The sequence below is a fragment of the Taeniopygia guttata genome, chromosome 2 (assembly GCF_048771995.1).
Source record: "Taeniopygia guttata chromosome 2, bTaeGut7.mat, whole genome shotgun sequence".
Taxonomy (NCBI): domain Eukaryota; kingdom Metazoa; phylum Chordata; class Aves; order Passeriformes; family Estrildidae; genus Taeniopygia; species Taeniopygia guttata.
Genome location: NC_133026.1, coordinates 14,801,837 through 14,823,617, shown reverse-complemented (window position 1 = coordinate 14,823,617; position 21,781 = coordinate 14,801,837). Strand labels below are relative to the sequence as shown.

The following is a 21,781-nucleotide window of genomic DNA, read 5'->3' as shown; positions in this document are numbered from 1 at the left end:
TATACAGTCCTTCTTTATCACAGGAAAATCACAGATACTATTCTGCAGCCCTGCATAAAACCTTTGCTCTATTCAGCAAAGACACCAGATCTCCTTTGACATCTGAATAAGCTACATACATCTATTTTTCATGTCCTGGAGTACATTTTTTTCCTCTTCATCATCAGAAATTCCACAAAAATGCCATAAATAACAAACAGCAATATCTGAGTCCTCTGGTTGTTAGTAACGCACATTAAAGGCCTGATAGAACATGCATTCAGGAAGAGGGGAAAGCCCCAAGTTTTTGAAGTTTCCTTTTTAGGTCACTCACCTTAGGTAACTCCCACTCTGATCTGGAACCATCAGCACTGTAGTAGTATGGTCTACCTTGTTCATCTGCATGTTTTATCCACTGCAGAAAGAAATGTGATGATAGAAAATGTAATCAGAGTGACAGTCACAACAGTAAATCTCTGAGACCTGAGATTTAAAGTTAATTTTTAATTAAGTGCCATCCACTTCAGCCGTGTCTAATGCACAACCTCCATTAACTAACCAGGCTTAGATTGCAGTAACAGCTTTCAGCATCCTGATTTTTTCCTTCTCTAATATCTCAGAAAAAAAGTCCCACAATATCACACAAGAGATTGTGATAAATAGATTTTTTTTAAAGATGCCATATCTCATTCTTATCAACATTATGTTGTCAGTTTAGGGAGGCACAATTTTTCCATCAGATCTGCATCAGGATCTTATATACAAAATTACAAAAAAGCAGCTCAACCAGCAAGTGCTCATAATATGAGAGATTTATGTACTTGTTGAACAACTTTTTTAAAATATCAATGTAAACATGAGAAGCAGTCCCTAGACAAATCACGAAGAAGACAATATAATTTCTGTAACCTCTACAAGCACCTTCCACAATCAAAGAAGCAAACCCATGACAACTGGGACTGTTCATGCAGAAAGAAAAGAATTGTAATGAGCAAAATTCAACAAGATGATTACAGAAAAACACAGAAACACTCACAGCAAGGCTCTTGGCTCAAGCAGGTTTCACAAGATTGCCTTTCTATAACTTTTTGTGGTAGGAAAGGCTGGTTTTTATCAATCCCAGTGCAATTAAAAAAGAAGGCTGCATATTTGCTAAAACATAGGAATGTGCTTTACAGATGTTTGTCAGAAACAGATTAAAGAGGATAAAATTCTAAAACTGACAAAAAAATCTAACTACTTAGAAAATTCTTGCAAATAAAACTTGCCTAATTCAACTGAAGACTACGTGGTGCTATAATATGATAAAGTACTGATTCAGTGAACTTTAGAAGTTTAAAAAACTCAAAATGCAACTTCAGTGAACAATTAGAAAAATGGAGCACTTTACAAATATAAACAGATACTGTAATTTATCCTAAGTGTGAGAATATTTTATGGCATGCCCAGAATCCCAGTAAGATTGTAAGAACAGGGCATAAATCTGCTGATATGGCTGTAGTTTAATTAAGAAGTTTGTCTACATCTGAAAGCAGTAGTGAAAAGTCTCTTAATAAAGGAAATTATGAAAATGATAAAGCAGCATTACATTCAGTTTAAAAACATCTTAACTAGAAGGTCTTAAAAGACAGCAGCTCTTAAAAGACAGTAAGAAAAACTTATGAAGTTCATTCCTGAAGTATAACTAAGAGGAAGGTGGAGGGCTGGAAATAAAAAAATTATACATGGTATGTTCATTTAATATAATTTGATATGTAACTGGAAATAAAACTTCTTCTAGATAACAAAAACATACATAAGAAAAGGGCCTGTTCACTTGCTAAAGCTTCATGCATATTTAAAAAAACCAAAGGGAGCTACTGCTGAGGTACGATCTTCACTTTTGGAAATGAAGGTTTCATTTCTAGAAGTGAACTAGTGGAAAAGATTTAGAACACATTATGAGAAGAAGGAAAAAGTACCTTTTCATTAGTATAGTCATTGGTATATAAGGTTTGACCATGTTCATCCAACTCTTCTGACCAACCCTTTGGAGGAGAACCATACTGACTATCTGACTGGCTGTAACAAGAACTGTGGTCGTTTTCTTCTGATGAAAGATGCTACAAGTAGTCAGAAACATACAAGGCAGTTTTGAGAATGAAAGCGCTTTAAAATCTGAAAGATCAAAGATTATTTGACTAGAAAGAGAATAGTAATGAAAACAGGGAGTTCACATTTTTATATCTTTTGAGAGAATGAAATGCATTTTTACAGTGCAGACAATTCAAAGTATTTTCAGAACTAGCTTTTACTGATCTTTTTTTTTTTTTCCATTTCCACCACTCAGGTAATTTCCACTATTCAAATTTAAACTCCAGGGGTTTTGTCTATCCAAATTTCATTCCTACAAATTTACATTACTGATGAAGAGAGTTAGCTTTAGTAATCTGCATTGCTTTAAAAAAAAAAAAAAACTGGGAGCCCTGCTACCTCGGTTTTCTACCACCATCCCTAATTCCATACCTAAATCCTTCTCCTTTTCTCAAATACATCTGGAAACACATGAGTGATTAAGGACATCTCGGAACTCCAGTTTCACCTTCTCAGATGGCAGCATTTTACAGCATTTGTCCACTGCATCTTAAAATATTATGAATTTCCACTCTCCTCCTTCCAACACAGATGCACATGAAAAAGAGCATTGCAAAAGCAAGGCTTTCCACAAGACACAGCTAGCTGAGGTGAAAATTTGTTTCCTGAAGGTAGAAATCAATTATTATCCTAGGAACAAGTTTAATGTGTAATGCAGAGAAAAGATTTTACACACACATCAAACAATTTCTGTTCCCCCATAAATCTTGTTCATCTCCTTGCTAACACACTGTAGTCTTATTTTGAGCATCCACTCCGTGCATCAAAAAAAATTCTCCCTTCTTTCATCTCCCACAACATCTTTACGCTGTGGTCTCTGAGGAATTCTATGCAGATTTCCTTTTACAGTGTCTTGGATCCTCAGCTAGCAGGAGGCAAAACATTTAAGACACCCTGCTACTCAGAAACTACAGGAATAAAACACTATGGTTCAATAACATTGGTATAAGGTCTTTGAGAAAAACTGTAAGGCAGGAGAGAGACAATTTCAACTCTAAATAGGAAAAAAAAAATCTCTCCCAAAAAATAAAGCCTTACCAAAAAATATTCAGTTACCAGAAGCTTCCTGGTTTTTAAAAGTAAGTGGGTTTAAAGACTATATATGTTTAGTAACATATCCAAATGATTTCTACACAGGTTTTTGGTGTTACTTTTCTGAGTACCTTGTGTGCCACTTGTGTGACACACGCTCCTTTAACTGGCATGACCCAGTTTACCAAGCACAGGAAAACCCACAGGAAATTTTTAGACCATTAATTAAGGAACATGACAAAATGCAAATGTCCTCTACAGCTTACAGAACATGATCATGTAAGCTATGGATTAACCAGTGCTACCTCTCTTGCACATGGGGCAATGTGAAATTCTCATGTGCCAATTCCTAACCACTGTGGGGAGGGGAGGAGAGCAGAGGGAGCAGGGAGTCTTCAGCCCATTTTTACACTTGAAGAATGAAGACTGAAGGGTTGCCAAGGGTGTTATTGACCCCATTTGAACTACTGTTTCATAGGATAACTATATTGTATATATGTACTTATGTTTACATGGTTTTAATAGTTAAATATTAATTGCATTGACATATGGCAAATCAATATAGAAAACTTTGGACATTTTTATTATTACTATCTGCAGAGATTATTACCTAATAATATAATAAATTGGTATTTGCCTCTCCCAAGCAACTCCTGATACTGAAGAAATACCCTATACAGATAAAACTAAACAGAGGACCTAAAAACGAAAATTCCCCTAGAAAAAACACTGTTGTATAGTAGGATGACTGTTAATGTGACTGTCTGCATGGCATCCATATAATAATAGTTTAGATGCTGCAAGGCTTAACTCATATCCTGTACATTTGCAGACCTAAACTTCAACAAAATTCCTGAGTTATTACAAATTTTACCAAGTCAAGGCATTCCTTGTCCCCTAGCTGTCAGGAACAGCTGCTAAAGCTGCATCAACATGGTTTAGAGAGCACTGGCTAAGCCACGTTCCACAGCTTTCAATTTCACTTTCAACACTTTTTCAGCATTGCCTGCCTATACATTTTTTTCATATTTTCCATGCTTTATCTCAAGTCTCATCCCCAGTTACACTATCCCACACTTAAATAAAGCCATCTTAAGCAGATGGGTGCCCAACCTTACACCTCATAAGATCTTTGCTGTGACATTAAAGAGAATTACAGAAAAGGTACCCCACAGCATTGCTTCTGTTGTCATTCTTGGCTTTTTTTCTATTTACATAGGAAGTTCCTGGGGGCAGAGACCAGTTCATCACCACACATTTACTAGGAACAACTATCTATGTCCCTTCTACCACTTAACCTTTCTAGCTTTTAATGTTACTACTACTTGTGAAAGTGAAAATAATCAGGAAGAATACTAATTAAGGAAGCTATCATCCCTTCATTACCATTTGTTTATATTAAAACAAAAAACACAGAATGAAATCACATTCTGGACACAATTTAAATCCAGTTTTGAAATTCAATTAAAACCCATTGCTTTTCTACAGCTGTTGGGTAATTTGTGGATACCTACTTCACATTATGACCTCCTATCCAGGTACTAAAGGTTTGTCCTCTCTGATATTGTGACAACTCATTCCTTTTACAGTTCAACTTAATTAAATCACTTCATTTGACAAATTCATCCTAGTTACCTTCCTCAGATACATCAACAAATCACTGCCTCTAATACATTTTATCTGCAATTCCAAAAGCTTATACACTTTCTCACAGGCCCTGTCCATAGGACTTCACTGCTTCCCCATATCCCATCCATGTAACATAACATCCATTTAAATGTCACGATCTACAACTTCTTTCTTTGTACCATGTCTGTGACCAGCTACTTTGGCAAATAAGGTACAATTCTGCTCCTTTTTAATTATCCAATAAAATTTGATTTGCTAATCACGAAGTTCAAAGACCAACTATAAACTATGTCATGTTTCATATATTACTCATATATTACAATATCTGATCTCTCAGTTCTCGTTTTTACATCACCTTCCATTTTGCTACCTAATACAACACAAGCTCCTCTGAGGACAAATCAGTAGAAACTAGCTTTTTATCCTTCTGCATGTACTCTTTTATTCTTAAAAGAGCATAACTCAGACTAGCATAAAAGTCACCTTATAATTATTATAAGATGTGTTAGCGCTAACCTTTCCTAATCAGACAAAATTTGAGATGTCCTACAATTCCCTGCAGCTTAGGCTTGGATCTCAATCTTTACTTTATATTGGATTAAATGCCCAGAGGTTCCAAAAAGGAACGCGAACAGTGGAGTGTGAAGCATGTTCCCAAATGCAGAACAGAAAAGAAACAAAAGGAAAGAGGGGTGGCGTGAAAGGCAGCTTCAAAATCAAAACATGACTGCTGGTAAGTGGATTGACATGACCATGCAAGGTGCATCTCTCCCTAGATCCATATTTTGATTACCCAGTCAAGACATAAGTTACCTAAGGAGCTTATGCTACTGGAAATACAGACTTGTCATTTAGTTAAAAATCAAAACATGTACTGCCCATTGGTCTCACAAAGTCTGCAAACTTGATAGACATAACTGTCTGATGGCCAACTTGTGATACCTGAAGCATCACAAATAAACAGAAGAACTGAGACGAAAGAAGTTGTGGGCAATTTTAAAAAAGTAAATAAAAAATCAAGCATTCCAAAGATGCAACCATGTGGTGAAGTGATGGTACAGATGTATGAGTAGGAGTCAGAGGGATTGGTTGCAGATGGAGAGGGAGAAAGAACTCTTGCAATCCTTCCATGAAAAGAAGGAAGAACTACAACGAGAAAATTATTACCAGGAGATGGAACTACAACAATGAGAAAACCATTACTAGGAGATGGAACTACAATGAAGAACCATTACTAGGACAAGGAGAACCACTACTCAAAAAAGCAATCAGCTTACCCAGACTAAAACCAGTCTTCTCCAGCAAAAGGACAGTCAGTGATAAATTAAGAGACCATCACCAGAGATACCAAAGGGACAGGCATAAACATTCTATCTGTTTGCCTGTTGCTGCCATTCGCCTGAGGCAACAAAATTTGCCTATTTCAATGCTTGTAGATGTCACAGTTGCTATGAAGGCCAGTGCCAAAGGAAATGACTGGTTTCCATTTCCCTTTCTCTCCTGTTCCTGTTAATAACTTTCCAGAGGTAGACTTCTGTGACAGGCTTCCAGCAATCAAAAAGTTTTGAGTGTCCATAATTCAATTTTAAAACTAAACTCTAGTTTTATAGCTTAGATATATATATATAGGATATATAAAGACACTATATATAGTTGGAGCAGAAGAAAATCCACGAAAAAAAAAAAATATATATATATATTTGAAAAAGGAATATAGAAGTGAAATATGTAGAAGATATTTTGATAAATATTTGGTTTCTCTTTCCATCAGGAAACTGGTTAACCTCAGTACTGTTTGGACACAATAACAGTATTTTAAGCATATCTAAATAGTAATATCCATCTCCTAACTATTCCTTGACTTTATCTGATGCAGTGTAGCTCAGATAAACACACTTCATAATCAGACTTTCCCTAGCAACTGGCTGCACAGAATAAATTGGCACCTCAAATATTAGTCCAAATCATCTTTTAACATAAATAACTTCACAGTAAGCTTCAACTATCTCAAGCAAGGTCAACAGCAGAGCTCTTCCAAAAGGCTTGGCAAAAGCAGAACTTTTACATAATGAAAAAAACCCATTGATATACCCATGTATATGTTTATGGCCTGAATGCAACCTAGTCAAAAGTAGCGGTATCTGCTATGGGGCTGTTTTTACAGGCATTTTTACATGCTGCTACTCTTCTACACAGATCATGTACACATTCCTGTACACAAAAGCAACTCAAGAATGAAAGTGTTGACTTACTTCATACTAAGACACAAAACCAAAAAGACAAAGACACTCCTTGACACCTTGAAACCAAGAGATACCAAATTCCACAGCAAAAGACCATTCATATGCATTACAATCTCATTGTTTTTTGATCTCAGAAGGAACTACCTCATGATCTGCATGGCTCTGGGAATCCCCTTTATTACTGCTTGCATCTCGGGCCCACCGTGGAGGTTTCCAGGTTCGCTCCTGTGATCCTCTGTTGTAGTAATAACAGCGTCCTGTCGTATCTTTATGGGTTTCCCATTCCCCATTTATTTGGACTGGAGCACTTGTAGGTAGAGGTGGAAGTGCAGACTGAGATATTTTCAGTTCTTGTAAATTAGCATAAACTGGTGAATCAGGCCTCCCTTGGCTTGGTGGAGTAGTTGGCTATTGAGAGAAGAAATGCACTGTTAACGAGCAAATGGATTTTCGAATGCTCTCTTACAAATCAGAACACAGTAGTAAAACAAACCAACAAACTCCTTCTTCTGTTGTTAAGTACAAAAGCACAAAGGACAGCCATAAAATACTGGGGTGTAAGAACACTAGATTCTTAATTCTAAGGTAGATATCACAAGCTATATTTATTTAATACTGAACCAAATTTTCAGCATTTCTCCAGATGACAGCTGATAATTATGTCTTACAGTGGATTTGAAATACACTGGAATCGTCATCAAAAAATTATATGCTTGCCATGCCTTGCTGGAATACTTCACTTTACAGTTCAAATATTGCTCAGAAACTGTAAGTAATGTGATCTTGTTGGAGACAATACATAGCATTTCTGAGATGCCACTTGTTAGGCAAAGATTGTTCCCCAACCTTTCCACTTCTTTGTTGATACAGAGATGGTGAATGTAAAGCAGCACTTTTGCATTCTCAGCAAGGTCTATTCAAGCAGCTCAGTCAGAAAGATGAGCACAATGTTGTGACTAAGAAATTCTGAAAAACACCTGGATAGTTCAGCTGTATGCCTTTTCAAACATGTTTATTTGAAAATATTTTAGGCAACATCACTAAGTGTTTCAATTATCCCCCTCTTCTTGTAGAAATTAAGTGGATATTCTTATCCACCCGATTTTGTTCAGATACATGCACAAAACTAGAACAACTAATACCTACATGAAAACAAAACACTAATGACAATTGCTTATTAATAAATAGTTTGCTAATGTGACAGACAGCAGAAATTATGGTTTGAAGACCAAAGAACTTAATGAAACCACAAGTACTTCCAAATGAGCCCCTACAGTGTTTAGGAGAGAAATAAATCTTCAAATGTTCAATTTTTAAAGTCTAATAGAAACACACCATGTAGAGTGTAAGAGCATGTGTTTTCACGAGAACTTTGATTATGAGATTGTGAAAGCAGCTAATTATTAAACCAAATTAAAGAGTTTCCTGGTTATGCACTGCCATTTCTGTATTTTAGGGCACAATATTAAGTTACTCTAAAGGAAAAAACTATACCATTTATATCATCCCCTTGGTTTTAATTGACCAGCTTTGCTGTAGGCAAGTCCTCAAGTCCTTGTGCCTCCTGTTGCTACTGCATTACATAAAAGATCTTTTATAATGTACTTTTAAACATTAAAATCATAAGATGCTAATCTAGGCCACATCTAACCATAAATTATCAGGGTTTGCTCAGGCAAGACAGCGTATCATACCACACAATCAGATATAAACTGATTGCACCATAGGTAGAACCAAATATGGGCAATATCCACAACCAAAGAGGGAAACAGCTAGAGAGGAACTTAATGAGATTGTAACGGGCATGGACTTGTTTTGCGTGCCTTTAAAAGAGAGAACACAGCTTACCAGATATAGCAAGTACAGTACAGCTAAGGCAAACCACAAGTGCTGAAAACAAAAACATGCAGCACTGGCAAAATCCGAAAGCCAAAATCAACCAGTATCCTCCTATACGTGATTCAAAGGAAAAATCTTTTACAAAACTTGATGAACAGTAAAAGGGTATTTTCTACTATCCAAGTCACACATGTTGACTTTTGTTTTGTTCTGTTTTTCTTTTTTTTTTTCTTTTTCTTGTGAGGAGGGTAGAACAGCTGCCTTTGGTAGAGTTTATCTTGAGAGCCCTAAGAGCATAAACATCACTACTGTGAATGAAGTCCACCCTACTGTCTTCAGGGACGAACCAATTCCCTGGCATGTTGGGGCAGTAGTCTTGATGCCTCCTCATTCAAGAGCACCATTTCTGCCTTGATGTCCAAGAGCCTGCAGAGCTGCATCTCCCACATAAACCAGCCTGTCATTAAACCACAGGGTTTGTCACTGAAATGACAGCACAGAACACACAAACCCCGAGCTCCTTCCTCTCTTTTAAGGAAGTGGCAAAGGCAGCACCACCAAGTGCCCTGGCTGCTGCCACGGGGGGCTGGTGGCTGGCACAACCCTCACCTCCTCCTGAAATTCCTCTTCCACACAGAGCAATAAGGCAGCTTTTCTGTCTGGCCCACATGTAACAGCTACTATTTTGTTTTAATTAAGACAGTTATGTGCAATCACTAAAACAACAGTTCTGTGTATTAATAAAAGTGTTTTCTAAATAGCCTGCAACACAGAATGCTTGGTATATTTTTGCATTGGAATATTTTCTTAAGCAACACATAGGAATATGGCTCAGAGGCTTCACACAGAGGTTTTCAGCCATTCCAGTATTACAACCAGCACAACACCAGATGAAACTGCAGGACATGGATACGCTCAGCCAATACTGGGAGCTCACAGCAAAAGTACTGCCCCTAACTCAGGCAGCATACAAGATAAGTTTAAAACAGTAACATGATATGAAAGTGCAAATGAGGGATTTTCTTCCGAATGCTTTGTGCTTCCAAACTCAAGATACCAATTTCTGGTTTTCAAGGAGAAGACAGAACTTTTCTCCTGAGCAACAAACAAGACAACTAGCCGTCCTGCCAAGCCAGCCATCCAGCTACTTTCATTCCCTGTTGTTTTCTCTTCTGACAGATTTTTCAGGGAGAACTGCAAGATTTTTGAAAGACGTTTGGAAATTACTGGTTTTAGTGAAGCATTAAGAAAATGCAAAGCCACCAATCTGACCATAACACACAGCTTAACTCATAAGTACGTCTTTGAGGGATATGACTTTGTTATCAGGATCTATTTTTAATAACCCTGTAGCACACAACGTAACTTCCTCATACCCTGAGCCACACTATGAGGTAGGTTGTTTTGTCTAGGATTTTGCTCAGTTCAACAGCACTCAACCTTACCAAGGCTAATTTTGTTAATATCTTATTTATTGATAAGAAAAACAGCTTTTAGAAAGCTCAAAGTTTCCTTAAGTTAACATTAGTGTGAATTCTATGTCAGTGTTGGCAGGAAGGTCAATCCCCCTCAGGCTGGGAAGGGGAGTCCCACACAGGCAGGTCACAGTGGATCCCTGTAGAGCTCCTGGGCACTGCACCACCTCCACCTTTCCTTTCAAACGATCATTTGTGAATTCACAACTGAATTCTGAAAAAAACTCGAATAATTTCAAGACAAAAGGCAGATTAATTTAACTTTCATTTATCAAAATCATTATTTGCTGACAATATATTAATAAGAATAGACAATGTATTACCTTGCTGTGGGAAGCCAGGGCTTCCCTCTGGCTGCCCTGGCAGGTCTGGGACCCTGGCAGGGGTCAGGAACCCCCCTGTACAGAGCCCCGAGAGACACTGTCTCTGATCTGTGTCCATGGAAAAGAGTTTTCAATCTTACAGGGTGAATTACAAGCTCTGAGTGTTTGATATAAGTAATAATTAAGTGTGGCACGGGTGCAAAAGTAAAATTTTAAGTTTCTAGATTAGGGGTTTGAAGGGGACAAGATGGAGGAAATTGGGTGTGTCTTGTCCTTTTTCTCCTTCTTCATGCCCTCCATGTTTCACTGTAGTGTTGGCATTTTTCTGTTAGTTTAGGCTGGGGACACGCTGTTTAACGTAGATGATAGATATTGGCACATTATTGTAAATATAGCACAGGTAGTTTCTGGTATATAATGTTTGTAACATCCCACTGAGGGCAGAGCCCCACACGCTGCCCTGTAGGACAGATCTGCGGCAGGGCAGCAGAACATGTTAGAGATAAACAGAATAAACAACCTTGAAAACAGCACAGACAAATTATGGCTTCTTTGGCAACGGGGCAGAAAGACACAGACTTTCTACAATCTCAGAATCATCAATACCCACAGATTCCGACACCTAGACTTAAACAGTTCCTGATCACTTCCATGGGTGTATGCCCAGGACCATACACAGTTAAGGGAGACTTAAATATAAGCTTAACACTAAAATGGATTTCCAGCAAGAACTTCCCTCCCTGAGGCATTTTTTTTTCCACTATCAAACTCTGACTGCTCATAAACATGGAATTAAGTCTTCCCAAAGAGACTCCTTGTCTTCTCACTATCAGAATTGCAACAACACGTCCTTCAACATGCCCATGCATGCACACACTAAACGCCTTATACTCCGAACATTTCAACATTCATTTGCTATTTTATAGGCATTTCAGACTTTTTCATCTTGCTTTCTCCTGCTAAGAACAGTGAAGGACTCTTGCTGGAAAAGCGAGGTAGGAAAATTAGAAAGCAGAAATACTTCTATGACACTACAACATGAATGAAAATTGTACAGCCCATTAAACACTTTGGCAACTTCAAGAACAAAAGGACCTCTCCCAGAGCTCAGTACTACTCTGTATAATACTGAAAAAATCTGCCACATTTAACTTCAGACTCTCAGAAGATCCTTGCTAATTGGTCCTCACTAATTGATAAAGAAGAGAGTTTCATGCAAGCAGGACCAAGTTTCCAGGATCAACACACAACATTCTTCAGAGACTGCACACACAGCATTTTCAGAGCACAGTTTTTATACTGGCACAGTAGGAAGCAGATACGGGCCTTTAAAAAAACAACCTGTTAATCATTCATGAATGAACAGTCAACATTTTTAACAAAGGCTACAGATATGCTATCAGGCCTCTGGAAATCTGAACTCAGTGCAATGGAAAGCAAACGTACACATTTCAGTCATGAGAAGTACCTTGTGAAGTGGCAGAAGCCAGAAACCAAGTTCGCTTGAAACTGGTAATAACCTTTTTCATTTTACAGAACTTAAATTCAAGACAAAAACTTGTAAAACATAACAATTGCTTAAAGAATGACTGCAGTGCTAGCCTGCAAAACATGACCTACCACACATCAAATTGCTTTGACTGTGCTGCCTCTGTTTGCAGCTTCTTTTAATGCTATGAACCTGAATGTAAAAGCTTTCATTTCAGTAGCAGCATTCAGATTGCTGTAAGTAGCTTATAAAAATGCAGAACCTTAAAAAAACAAAAAGGAAAGGCAAATGTCAATACTCCTTATGAAGTTACAATCAACAGATTGTCCATACTCATGCAAAAGAGGAACGTTATATTGAAGGAACGCAAGGGAATACAGTCACTTCAGCAGCAAGCTGAAGAAAGAACAGGCAAATCCCACAGCATCCTGAGACCGGGAATGAAGCCTCCCAGTTCCCTCAACAACTGAGCTTCTTGCCAAGAAATTCCCACTGTCCTTTTAGGAAGGCCTGGGACTTCAATACCAGCTTTATTCAACAGAGATGATACAAAAGAAATCTCAAAAACTCTACAGTTTCATGTCCATAAAGTGACAGCTTCAACTGGAATAATTAGCTCATCTTTTCCTTCCTCTTTCTGCTATTGGTTTATCTTTTTACAAACGTGTTCTGGACTCTGTTTTCTTTCTAACAGATACAGGCCTATTTACAATTTATATCCAAAAACCCATGGGGGAGATTTCTCAGTGAGTCCTCTACTACCTCAGAGATGAACAGAGCAAGCTAATTTAACAAGCCAAATTTAAACGGGAACTGAAATAATTTTTTATGCTACAACCTTCTCCAACATAGGCTGGATAATTCACACTGTACATCTAAGGAACATATAAAGCAATGAGAGTAAATATTATAAGACTGTTAACAGCTGATTATAAATTTCAGACAAGCTAGAGTAATGCAAATATTATTTAAGTGCACTGAAGTTCTTGTGTTCAGTTGACTTGCCATTGTAAATTGGTAAGAAAAAAAATATGACAAAGCAATACAGAAATAAAGTAATCTCATATAAATAATTCAAATATATCTGCCTAACAAAGGCCATTCAGCAGTTAAAAGTGTCCCATGTAAAAATTAAGCAGATAGATTCAAAGTAATTTTTAATGGCTAGTCAGTAACTTCCTATTAGACTGGAAACAGTTAAATTAAGCATGATTCACCTTTGCTAATTTTATCTTCCAGGAAATTTTGTATTTTACGTACACCAAACTACAGGCTGAGATATTACTTCTTTCTATAGTTGGATACAATTAATTTTATTATATCTACTTTTATTAATATTTTGCTTAATGAAACCAGATTATGAAAGTCTTAGGACATCAGGGTTGCCTGAATATACTTGTGTTATTTCAGCCATATAAGTTCCCTTCTGTTTTAGCTCTCTCATAATAAAAAAAAAAAATCATATAGTTGATGAAAATATAAATCTTTCTCTAGTGCTATTGTACTCTACCAATATCTAGGAGCATAGCAAAAAGCCCCTCAAACTAAATACATTTCCTTCCTTTTGTAGCCCAAAAGAAGCAACTTAAATCATTTTCATACTCGTCAAGAGAATCATTTATTTAGTTGTATTGCAAAATCCTGCAGCACAGAGAGCTAAAGGTGGCTGCTTCTGCCACACTGAGAAGCACTCAGGAACAGGAATGGAAACCGGCTGCAGCAGCAGGACACAGCCTGTGACAGCAGGGAGCACTTGGCTGGCTCTTGGAGTACCAGAGACCACTCCCAGATCATCCATCATAAGTGACCGATCAAAGAAAATGGATGGAAAACCATTTTTTTCCTGCATGCTCTGCAAACTTCCCATTCACATTCCTGCAGTTGCTCACTGCATGAGCAAACTATTATATATGAACATAGGAAGTTTATAGCAGTAAAAGAAAGTATACTGAAGGACAGCAACAGTGATGTCAAATATTTTTAAAAATGGAAATAAGATCTTACAATGGGATCCTTTGTCAAACATGCACAAAGATGACAGTGTTTACCGTACTTGTACTTTGCCACTTGCACCATCTAGCTTCTCCCTTCCATAAAAAAGCTTTTGTCCAAGGATATAGACAAAGCTGCTTTTCCTATAGCAGAAAATTTCAATACCATATGAAACACTTTACATCATACATGCTTACACAGCAAGCTTACCCCAGTTAGAAAGGAGGAGACAACTTTGACAATGTTCAAAAGTCAGACAGTAAAATGTTCTTCACTCCTTTTCCCCCTGTTAACCAAATCAAATGCTGATGCTTTCAACACAAATAATAAAGTTATCTGCAACTTAATTTAGAAATTTAGCTCACATCTTGAACAATCTGGATATGCCATACAGAAGGAGATTTACACATTTATTTTTCCTACACTTTTAGGGAAGTTAGTTTCAAGTTGTTTCTCCATTTTAGCTCAACTGCTGTCAGTTCTTGAGATCTGTGAAACTCACAGGACATGTCTGAATGCAGATTTGTGAATAATAAAGTTGTTGGGAATAATTTGTGATCTCTCTCAAGGATATATTCTATAAAAACTAAAATAGTACACTAAGAAAACACAAGAAAAGCCTAGCTTGCATTGTCCAGTGGAAAATTATCCTGTAATAGGCCAATAGGTACTGCTTTTCAGATGGCAAGTATCACAAGAGCACAACAAGCAGTTCAATAGTTCTAGAACTGTTATAGCAGAATAATCTCTTGAAGTTTCAGAAGTAGGAGACTCCTCACTTATCAAAGCATTTACTGTTTTAACTAGTTTAATGTATAGCTATACATCTCATTTGCCTCAGAGAGGTGAAAAATACTTAATAAAGGCAGATTATTAAGACCTTAATGGAACACTTGTATGCTGTATCCATTACAGAAACACAGCACATCTAAGAAGTTAGCTCCTATGAAATATTATTGTGGGAATAGTGTAGAATAGTATTATTTGAACTCATAATAGCCTAAAGGTCATGGAAAAGTCTCCATTACAGTCACTTCAAACTGAATAGCAATTTTTTCTACACTTTACATTTTCAAAAGTACAAATCCCATAGCCTTAAGTGTACTTTTGAGGGTCCAGTGCTTATACAAAGTAGTATAAAGCCAGGAGCCCATGAAACTGCAGATGGGAAAGTAAACACCACCTCTGATAAAATTCCCAAGTTACTGAAGTTATACAGAGCAAGCTCAAAAACTAAAAGATAGCTTGAGAACCACTTGAATGAACAGAATGAAATCTAAATACTACCACACAAGTTAGCAAAGCCCCATCATTCAGTAGAGTAAAAACTGTAATATTTTCCTATTAGAAAGAGAAGGAAAAACCCAGAACAATTAAGGAATTCTATATGTGTATTATAATGGTTCACTTTCACAATAGACAGTTGGGGATTCTTTAAAAAAATAGGGAAAATAACAATTTGCAAGCAATAGTTCTAAAACAGAGCAGTCATCAAAAAGATGTTCTGTTAGAAAGGGTATTTCATTCCAAACACTTGACAAGAAAATGCAGAACTCCCACTCAGTTTACAGCTGCTGTCCTTTTACTCTGCTGCAAAAGCAGATTTCATTTATGTGAAACTCTGCTTCATCAAATGTTGCTCGTGGCAGCAAATCCAGCAAGAATTTATTAAGGTACTATTTCTTTGTTAGGTGTTAGAATAATTTCAAAATATCTTCTTGAGCTTATGAACTGCAACTCTTAAAAGTTTTTAATAACACATGCAGCTGCAGAACATCACCAGTATTCAAACATATGAGCAAAGCTGATGTATGAGCACACTAACTGGGATACTGGAAATATCTTATGGGATTAATTAAGGTGGCAAACCCCAGTGAAGAACGCAGTTAACTGGCCTAGGAAGCAAAGTATCAAATCAGATACTATAATGGCATCTGTTAGTTTGCCCTACTAATATATTAACAGTAATACATTCTGTTCAGTAACTGGTAGGCTCTAGTCACTTTTTACCCTGTTATCCTCCACATCTGCCTCTCCAAGCATTCCCTGAGTTTATTACCTGCAATTACCACTCACAAGCAACTACGCCTCTCATGTGCCCCAAAACTCCAGAGAATAATTTCCTTGATTACACTGCCCACTTGGGAATAAACCTCAGAAACAGCTGATGCAGCTGTAGCTGTTCACATTGGCTTCCATAAACATTGTATTAAGTTCTTGAGAAACAAGTTTCAAGAGTGCTCTATTTATACACAGGAACACCTGAAAAAGCATGTTCTAGGGATCATGACTGGCTAAACAATTTCAAAATATATGATTTGAAGAACCACATTTTACATACTAACTCTATACCATTACCAACCAAAACATAAATTATACACCCAAAGTCTAGAGAAATTACCATAAAATCTATTAATCAAGTAATGTATTCATACTCTAATATAAAACAAACTTGGATTAGGGAAGTAAGAATCTCAGAATGTTCTTAAGTCTGTACACACAAGAGCTATCCTTTCTAACACATCAGAATGTCTACTGTTAAAAAAAAACCAAACAAAACAACTTTTTTCATTTTTCCTTTTGAAAAAATTGATTTGCTAATCTTAGAAGAAAGGGAAGCCAAGAAAAAAAGTAACCTGTATGTTACTTTTGTATTTTTATACTTGTATGTATAAAGTAACTTTAAATGAGTTAGTTACCCTAACTACCCATGCACACAAAGAATTTCCTTCATGCAGAAAGGCAGAAGCCACACTTACACTTCTGCATAATCAGAAGTTCAGCAAATGCTTTTGCTAATTCAGTTCAGGTAACCAAATCAATAAAGCACATAGTTCAACAGACTCAGGCAACAACTCAAAGTTTAGAAAACAAGAAAAAAACACAAATTTATTTGTTTCAGAAAATCAAAGATTCATGATACATTTTTAAGACCTAGCTATGCTGGTCTATGCCACCGGCTACCAGAAGGAACACCCCATCTCCCTTGCCCTCTGCACCCCTGATGCTGATGTGAGCCTGCAGCAAAGGAATGGAAAAAACCCGAATGGCAATAAATTAACCCCATTGAGACTTCATCAACAAAACAAACAAAACCCCCACAAACAAACAAAAAGCCTTCCTATATTTGGACTTATTAGGTGTTTGCAGGTCACTGCAAGGTCAGCTAGAGACACCTCTGAAGTGTCTGACTAAGGTGACAGGAGAGCAGGACCTTCTCTTTCAAAACCTCTGTGTTAGTTCTTAAGGAGGTTTAGCTGCCCAATTAAATGCCAAAGGTGGCTGAGAGAAGGAATTATCTTCAAGTATCTAAAACAGAATCAGTTACAGAAACAACAATAAGTAAAGAACTGTCTGTTTCTCCCAGGGACAGGTAAAAAAAAAAACTTGCTAGGTTGAAGAGGGGAAAAGGTTACTTACATATGGAGCAAACAAGGAACTAAATTTTGCAACAGCCTGATCAGCAAAATAAGGAACTTTCCTTGAAAGCTTAAGTGCAGTTTAGTCCACAACCTTCAATAGCACTTTTGGTATTCTTGCTTCTGTCCCTATGCAGTGAGAAAGAACCACAATGGGGCTGTTCTGTATTTTCCTTACTCCCACAAGGCTTTGTAAACAAGGTTACACTACTCATCTCTAACCCTCATCCTGAAAAATAGCACATTTATAGCTGAAGTTTGAAACAAATGAAGAAGCTAATAAAAGTATATAGTAAGAAGCTGATTTGTTGTACAAGTATGCAGAACTGAAATGCTGGGTTTAAGTCCTTGTTTTTTCTTAAGAAAAATCAGCAGCCTGTTAGAGCTATACAGGACCATGGTGATCAGAACATTTGAAAACTGAAGCTGAAGAGACATCATGCCATCAAAGAAGGCAGTAAGTACCCCAAGTAGCTCAGGCAGAGAGTAACAAATATTTTTAAGCTTACTAATGACAGCTCTTCCTGTCACCTCAGAGTACAGAATGCAGCAGTAGGATGAAAGCTAAGAGTGAAAAGAGAAAGGTATTTTGCTTACTAGCTGAAGTCCCACACTTGGAATGAAAAAAAATGAATTCTGAAGAACATGGTTTTCGTCAGCATTTTGAGGAAAAACTGTTTTAACATTAAATCTAACACATTCAATACTTTACATATGAAGTATAAAATAAAACATTTTCCTCACACCATCTAGAAAATTAAAAATATTACTAATATTAATTTTTAGTAGGAAAACCTGGGTCAGGAATGTTGGGAATATCTTTAATCAATTTGTGCCAGGGAAGATGCTATATTCTCCTCTCCTCTGCAAACCACTAGGGTATCTCAATACTCAAAATAAGTTAAAATCCAGAAGTATAGAAAGAGGACATTTTCTCTCACCTCCTTCTGCACACCTTCCTAAAAAAAAAAAAATTAAGGACAATTTTCTTCAACCTGTAGCAAAACTAGCAGGGATAAAACAAGAGGCTACCACTGGGTCTAGTCATCCTTCCAATTTCAGACATTCCCACAAATGTGAGGAATGAGTTATGGACAATCAAACTTTCCAGATTTCAGAAAAAAAATAGGGACATGCCCCCACTTTCAGTTCACTGAGGTGGTTAACCCCCAAAAATTAATAAGATGCAAAACAAACCAGACAAGAAAATATACGCAGTGCTGTACTTCGTGGGATTAATAAGTATTTTTTTCAGAACAAGCAAGTTCAAGAATGGACAAACCTACTTCCATGTCCAGAGATGATCAAAAAGGCAGTAAAATCATCTCTACACAAAAAAGCTGTCCAGCACAGAATTTAAGTCACCCAAGGCAACACCCTGAAATGTGCCAACAAGTGGCAATACTTGTGCTTCAATTGTACTTCTCCCCTGACTGTGAATTATCAACATCACCATCCTCAGAACTGCAGCTGTGAAGTTGATTCCCAGGTACAATTTGCAAAAACAACCCTAAAATGTTATGAGCTGGCAAACCACATATGTTTAATTAAAAGTAGTTTTATTGGACCTGTGGCCATGTCCCCCTGGTTCACTTTCACAGCTGCAACACTGACAGGAAACTTAAAGTCATTTTTCTTCCCTGAGAAGTTGCAAATACACAAGTGATGAAACATGCTGCATTTTGCAATACAAAATAGAGGTCCTGCAAACGAAATGAACTGGGCTTTGGGGGTTTTGCTTAACTTCTTTATACTAAATGCAGTGCAGTCTAAAATCCAGTATTCATCCATTCAGAAGCAGTTAATTATAATTTTCACAGTACAAACATAACTTCTACATGGCCGTGAGGATAAAATAAATTCTGTTGATTGTATGCTACAGCAACCAAGAAAGAACCACAAAATAGCATCAAGGCATAGTGCCTATAGCATGTTTATTCTATCTTACATAAAACAATTGGTGAAGGGACTAAAGCAGTGTGTCACGTGGTCTGGAAAATTGTTTTAAAAAAAAAAGGGGGGTGAGAAAGAGTGTATGCCACAAGACCCAAAAAAGAATAATGAATGGGCACATCAACAATTCCCCCAGAAGCTCAGCAGTCATCCACCCTCCAAAGCCAAAACTAAATCTGAGTATCTCTCCTCTTTCAACAATACTCCTTAAACATAACCCAGTTACATGTTTCACACAGAAAATTACTGCATTATATCCATTGGTACGTGTTGCAAAACAGGTGCCAGAACATGCTCCAATGGTCCCTTATGTTCTACATGGACTGCTGAGCAATTAAAAGGCTTGGTACTATCTATGCAAGATAAAATGCTGTGTTTGCTGTAGAGGCCAACTGTGTAAGTAACAGGACACACACACAAAAAGTCTTACTCTAGTTTTCTGTATGGATTTAATTCACTCAAACCAGTACGAACATCTACAGTAACCAAACTTTAACAGAAATCTCCCTGCTTGTTTACAGGTCCTTCTCAAACAAAGTTTGAGGTGAAAGACCTCCTATGAAAAGCTGAAACAAAGAGGTATGGCCTGCCAGAAAGGGGGAGGAGGTGTGTGTGGGAAGGGGGTCAAGTATTTTGATATTTGAAGTAGACTCCTTCTCCCAAAGTCTGCTGTCATGGTTATACCAATCCAGAGAGGGTCTGCTAAAGATGCACTGATCACAAAAACTGCACCTGGTCTTCCCAGGGATGCACTGCATTCAAACTAGAGCCATTCTGACCATTAGCAGCACTGCTGGATTAAGACCATAAAAACCTTTCTTGAATTCTGGGTTCCAGGAAAGAGATAAGACTCTCAGAAGTAAGAGAACCAGACCCTGCAATAAAAATAGGAAGCAGAGTTCTTTGTACATCCCTGCCTAACATGCAGACGGCATGGGCTGTCTGTCTGGGGAGTGGGGAAACACAGTGACCCTTCTCACTTCTCCCATGATTGTAAGACAAATTCACAACTTACTAAAAGTAAAATGAACTGACATAATTGAATTCTTTCTGCCATGCAACACCATTTTTCACTGCTGACAAGAAAAACTGAAAATCATCCAAGCCCTAGGTATCAGAGATTCATTCCAATTTATCAGTAAAATGAAGGACTTATTAAACTGCCCTAAAAAAAAAAAAAACAAAACTGCCCCTAAACAAAAGATGGAGAGGGAAAAGAAACAGATTCAGATATGTGGCACTAACCCTCTCTGAAACTCACTCCTGGTGATCCAAGTGAAAGAGGCCACACTAGCACACTGTGTGCTCCAGATTGCAAAGCATGTTCCAAAATATTGGGGGGGTGAGACATAATCTAAATTAATTTTTAAAACCCCAAATCGTTTCTGCGGTTTTGTTTTTCACTGAAGTAGGATTTACAAAGTCTTCTGACAAGTAAAACCATGACTAAATTTAGAAGGTATGTTTAAATGGACTAAAAACATACAGATGCTTTTGTTGCAAGGAATCCACTTTGTAAAATAACATAATTTTAAATTCTAATGTAAAAGCTTTCACGTTGCAAAAGACACAAATAAATTACCAGCACATAGTACACAGGAATGTGTAATGGTATTCTTGTTATACAATGTGAGGGAGTTCTGAAAATGCTGTCAAACTTCATTAAGAGGAATGTTATGCTTATTCAAAATTACTAAAACATTCCAGGCTTTTTTGACTGTCCTACGCAATAAAGCAAACCTATTAGCAGTACATTATAGCTGAGATGGCAAGAATTTGCTAATAGTTTCATGCTGATTAAGCAACAGGCAGTGAGCAGTGCCCTGTGCCCAGCACAGCGAGCACAGCCCTCCCCCGTGCTGCTGAATTACAATTCCGTGCTCAGCATTCAGCGGATCAGCTGGAGCCACCATCCTTTAGAGAAGGTTCTCATTGAAACTGCAAGTATAATAAAGTATGGCAGCACTGTCTGCCAAGCTGTTGGGGGAAATAATGCTTTAAAGAACATGTATGTTTGCTTAAGTATACAGTCATGCTCCTATGAAGCTGTTCTTGCACGCTGACAGAAAGCAGGTGGAATGGAAGTTGAACTTCCTGGGAATCTCAAGAGAAACATTAATGAATAATTAATGTATTTTGAATTACTGGATACACTCATACTTTGCTGTTTATTTCTATGTTGTTTTACAGCGAGATTTCCATTGAGCTCATATAAAAAGGTGAATTATGCAACTGCAGGCATTGTAGGAGCTCTGGATCCCAGGTCCCATGAGGG

At 37.3% G+C, this 21,781-nt stretch overlaps 1 protein-coding gene across 20 annotated transcripts in view; it reads right to left on the bottom strand.

Moving 5' to 3' along the window:
• The window catches only part of ARHGAP12 (Rho GTPase activating protein 12), a 75,519-nt gene that overhangs the window by 35,611 nt on the left and 18,127 nt on the right, over positions 1 to 21,781 (bottom strand). For 14 of the 20 annotated variants that reach the window (XM_072925371.1, XM_072925358.1, XM_030264384.4 and 11 more), the window contains exons 3-5: positions 7,161 to 7,424; positions 1,941 to 2,081; positions 314 to 394 (exon numbers count right to left, since the gene is read on the bottom strand). In XM_072925371.1, coding sequence (XP_072781472.1) covers positions 314 to 394; positions 1,941 to 2,081; positions 7,161 to 7,424 — 486 coding nt within the window. The remainder of the gene's footprint in view (positions 1 to 313; positions 395 to 1,940; positions 2,082 to 7,160; positions 7,425 to 21,781) is intronic. The other 6 variants (XM_072925363.1, XM_030264389.4, XM_072925373.1 and 3 more) reach the window with 2 other exon arrangements.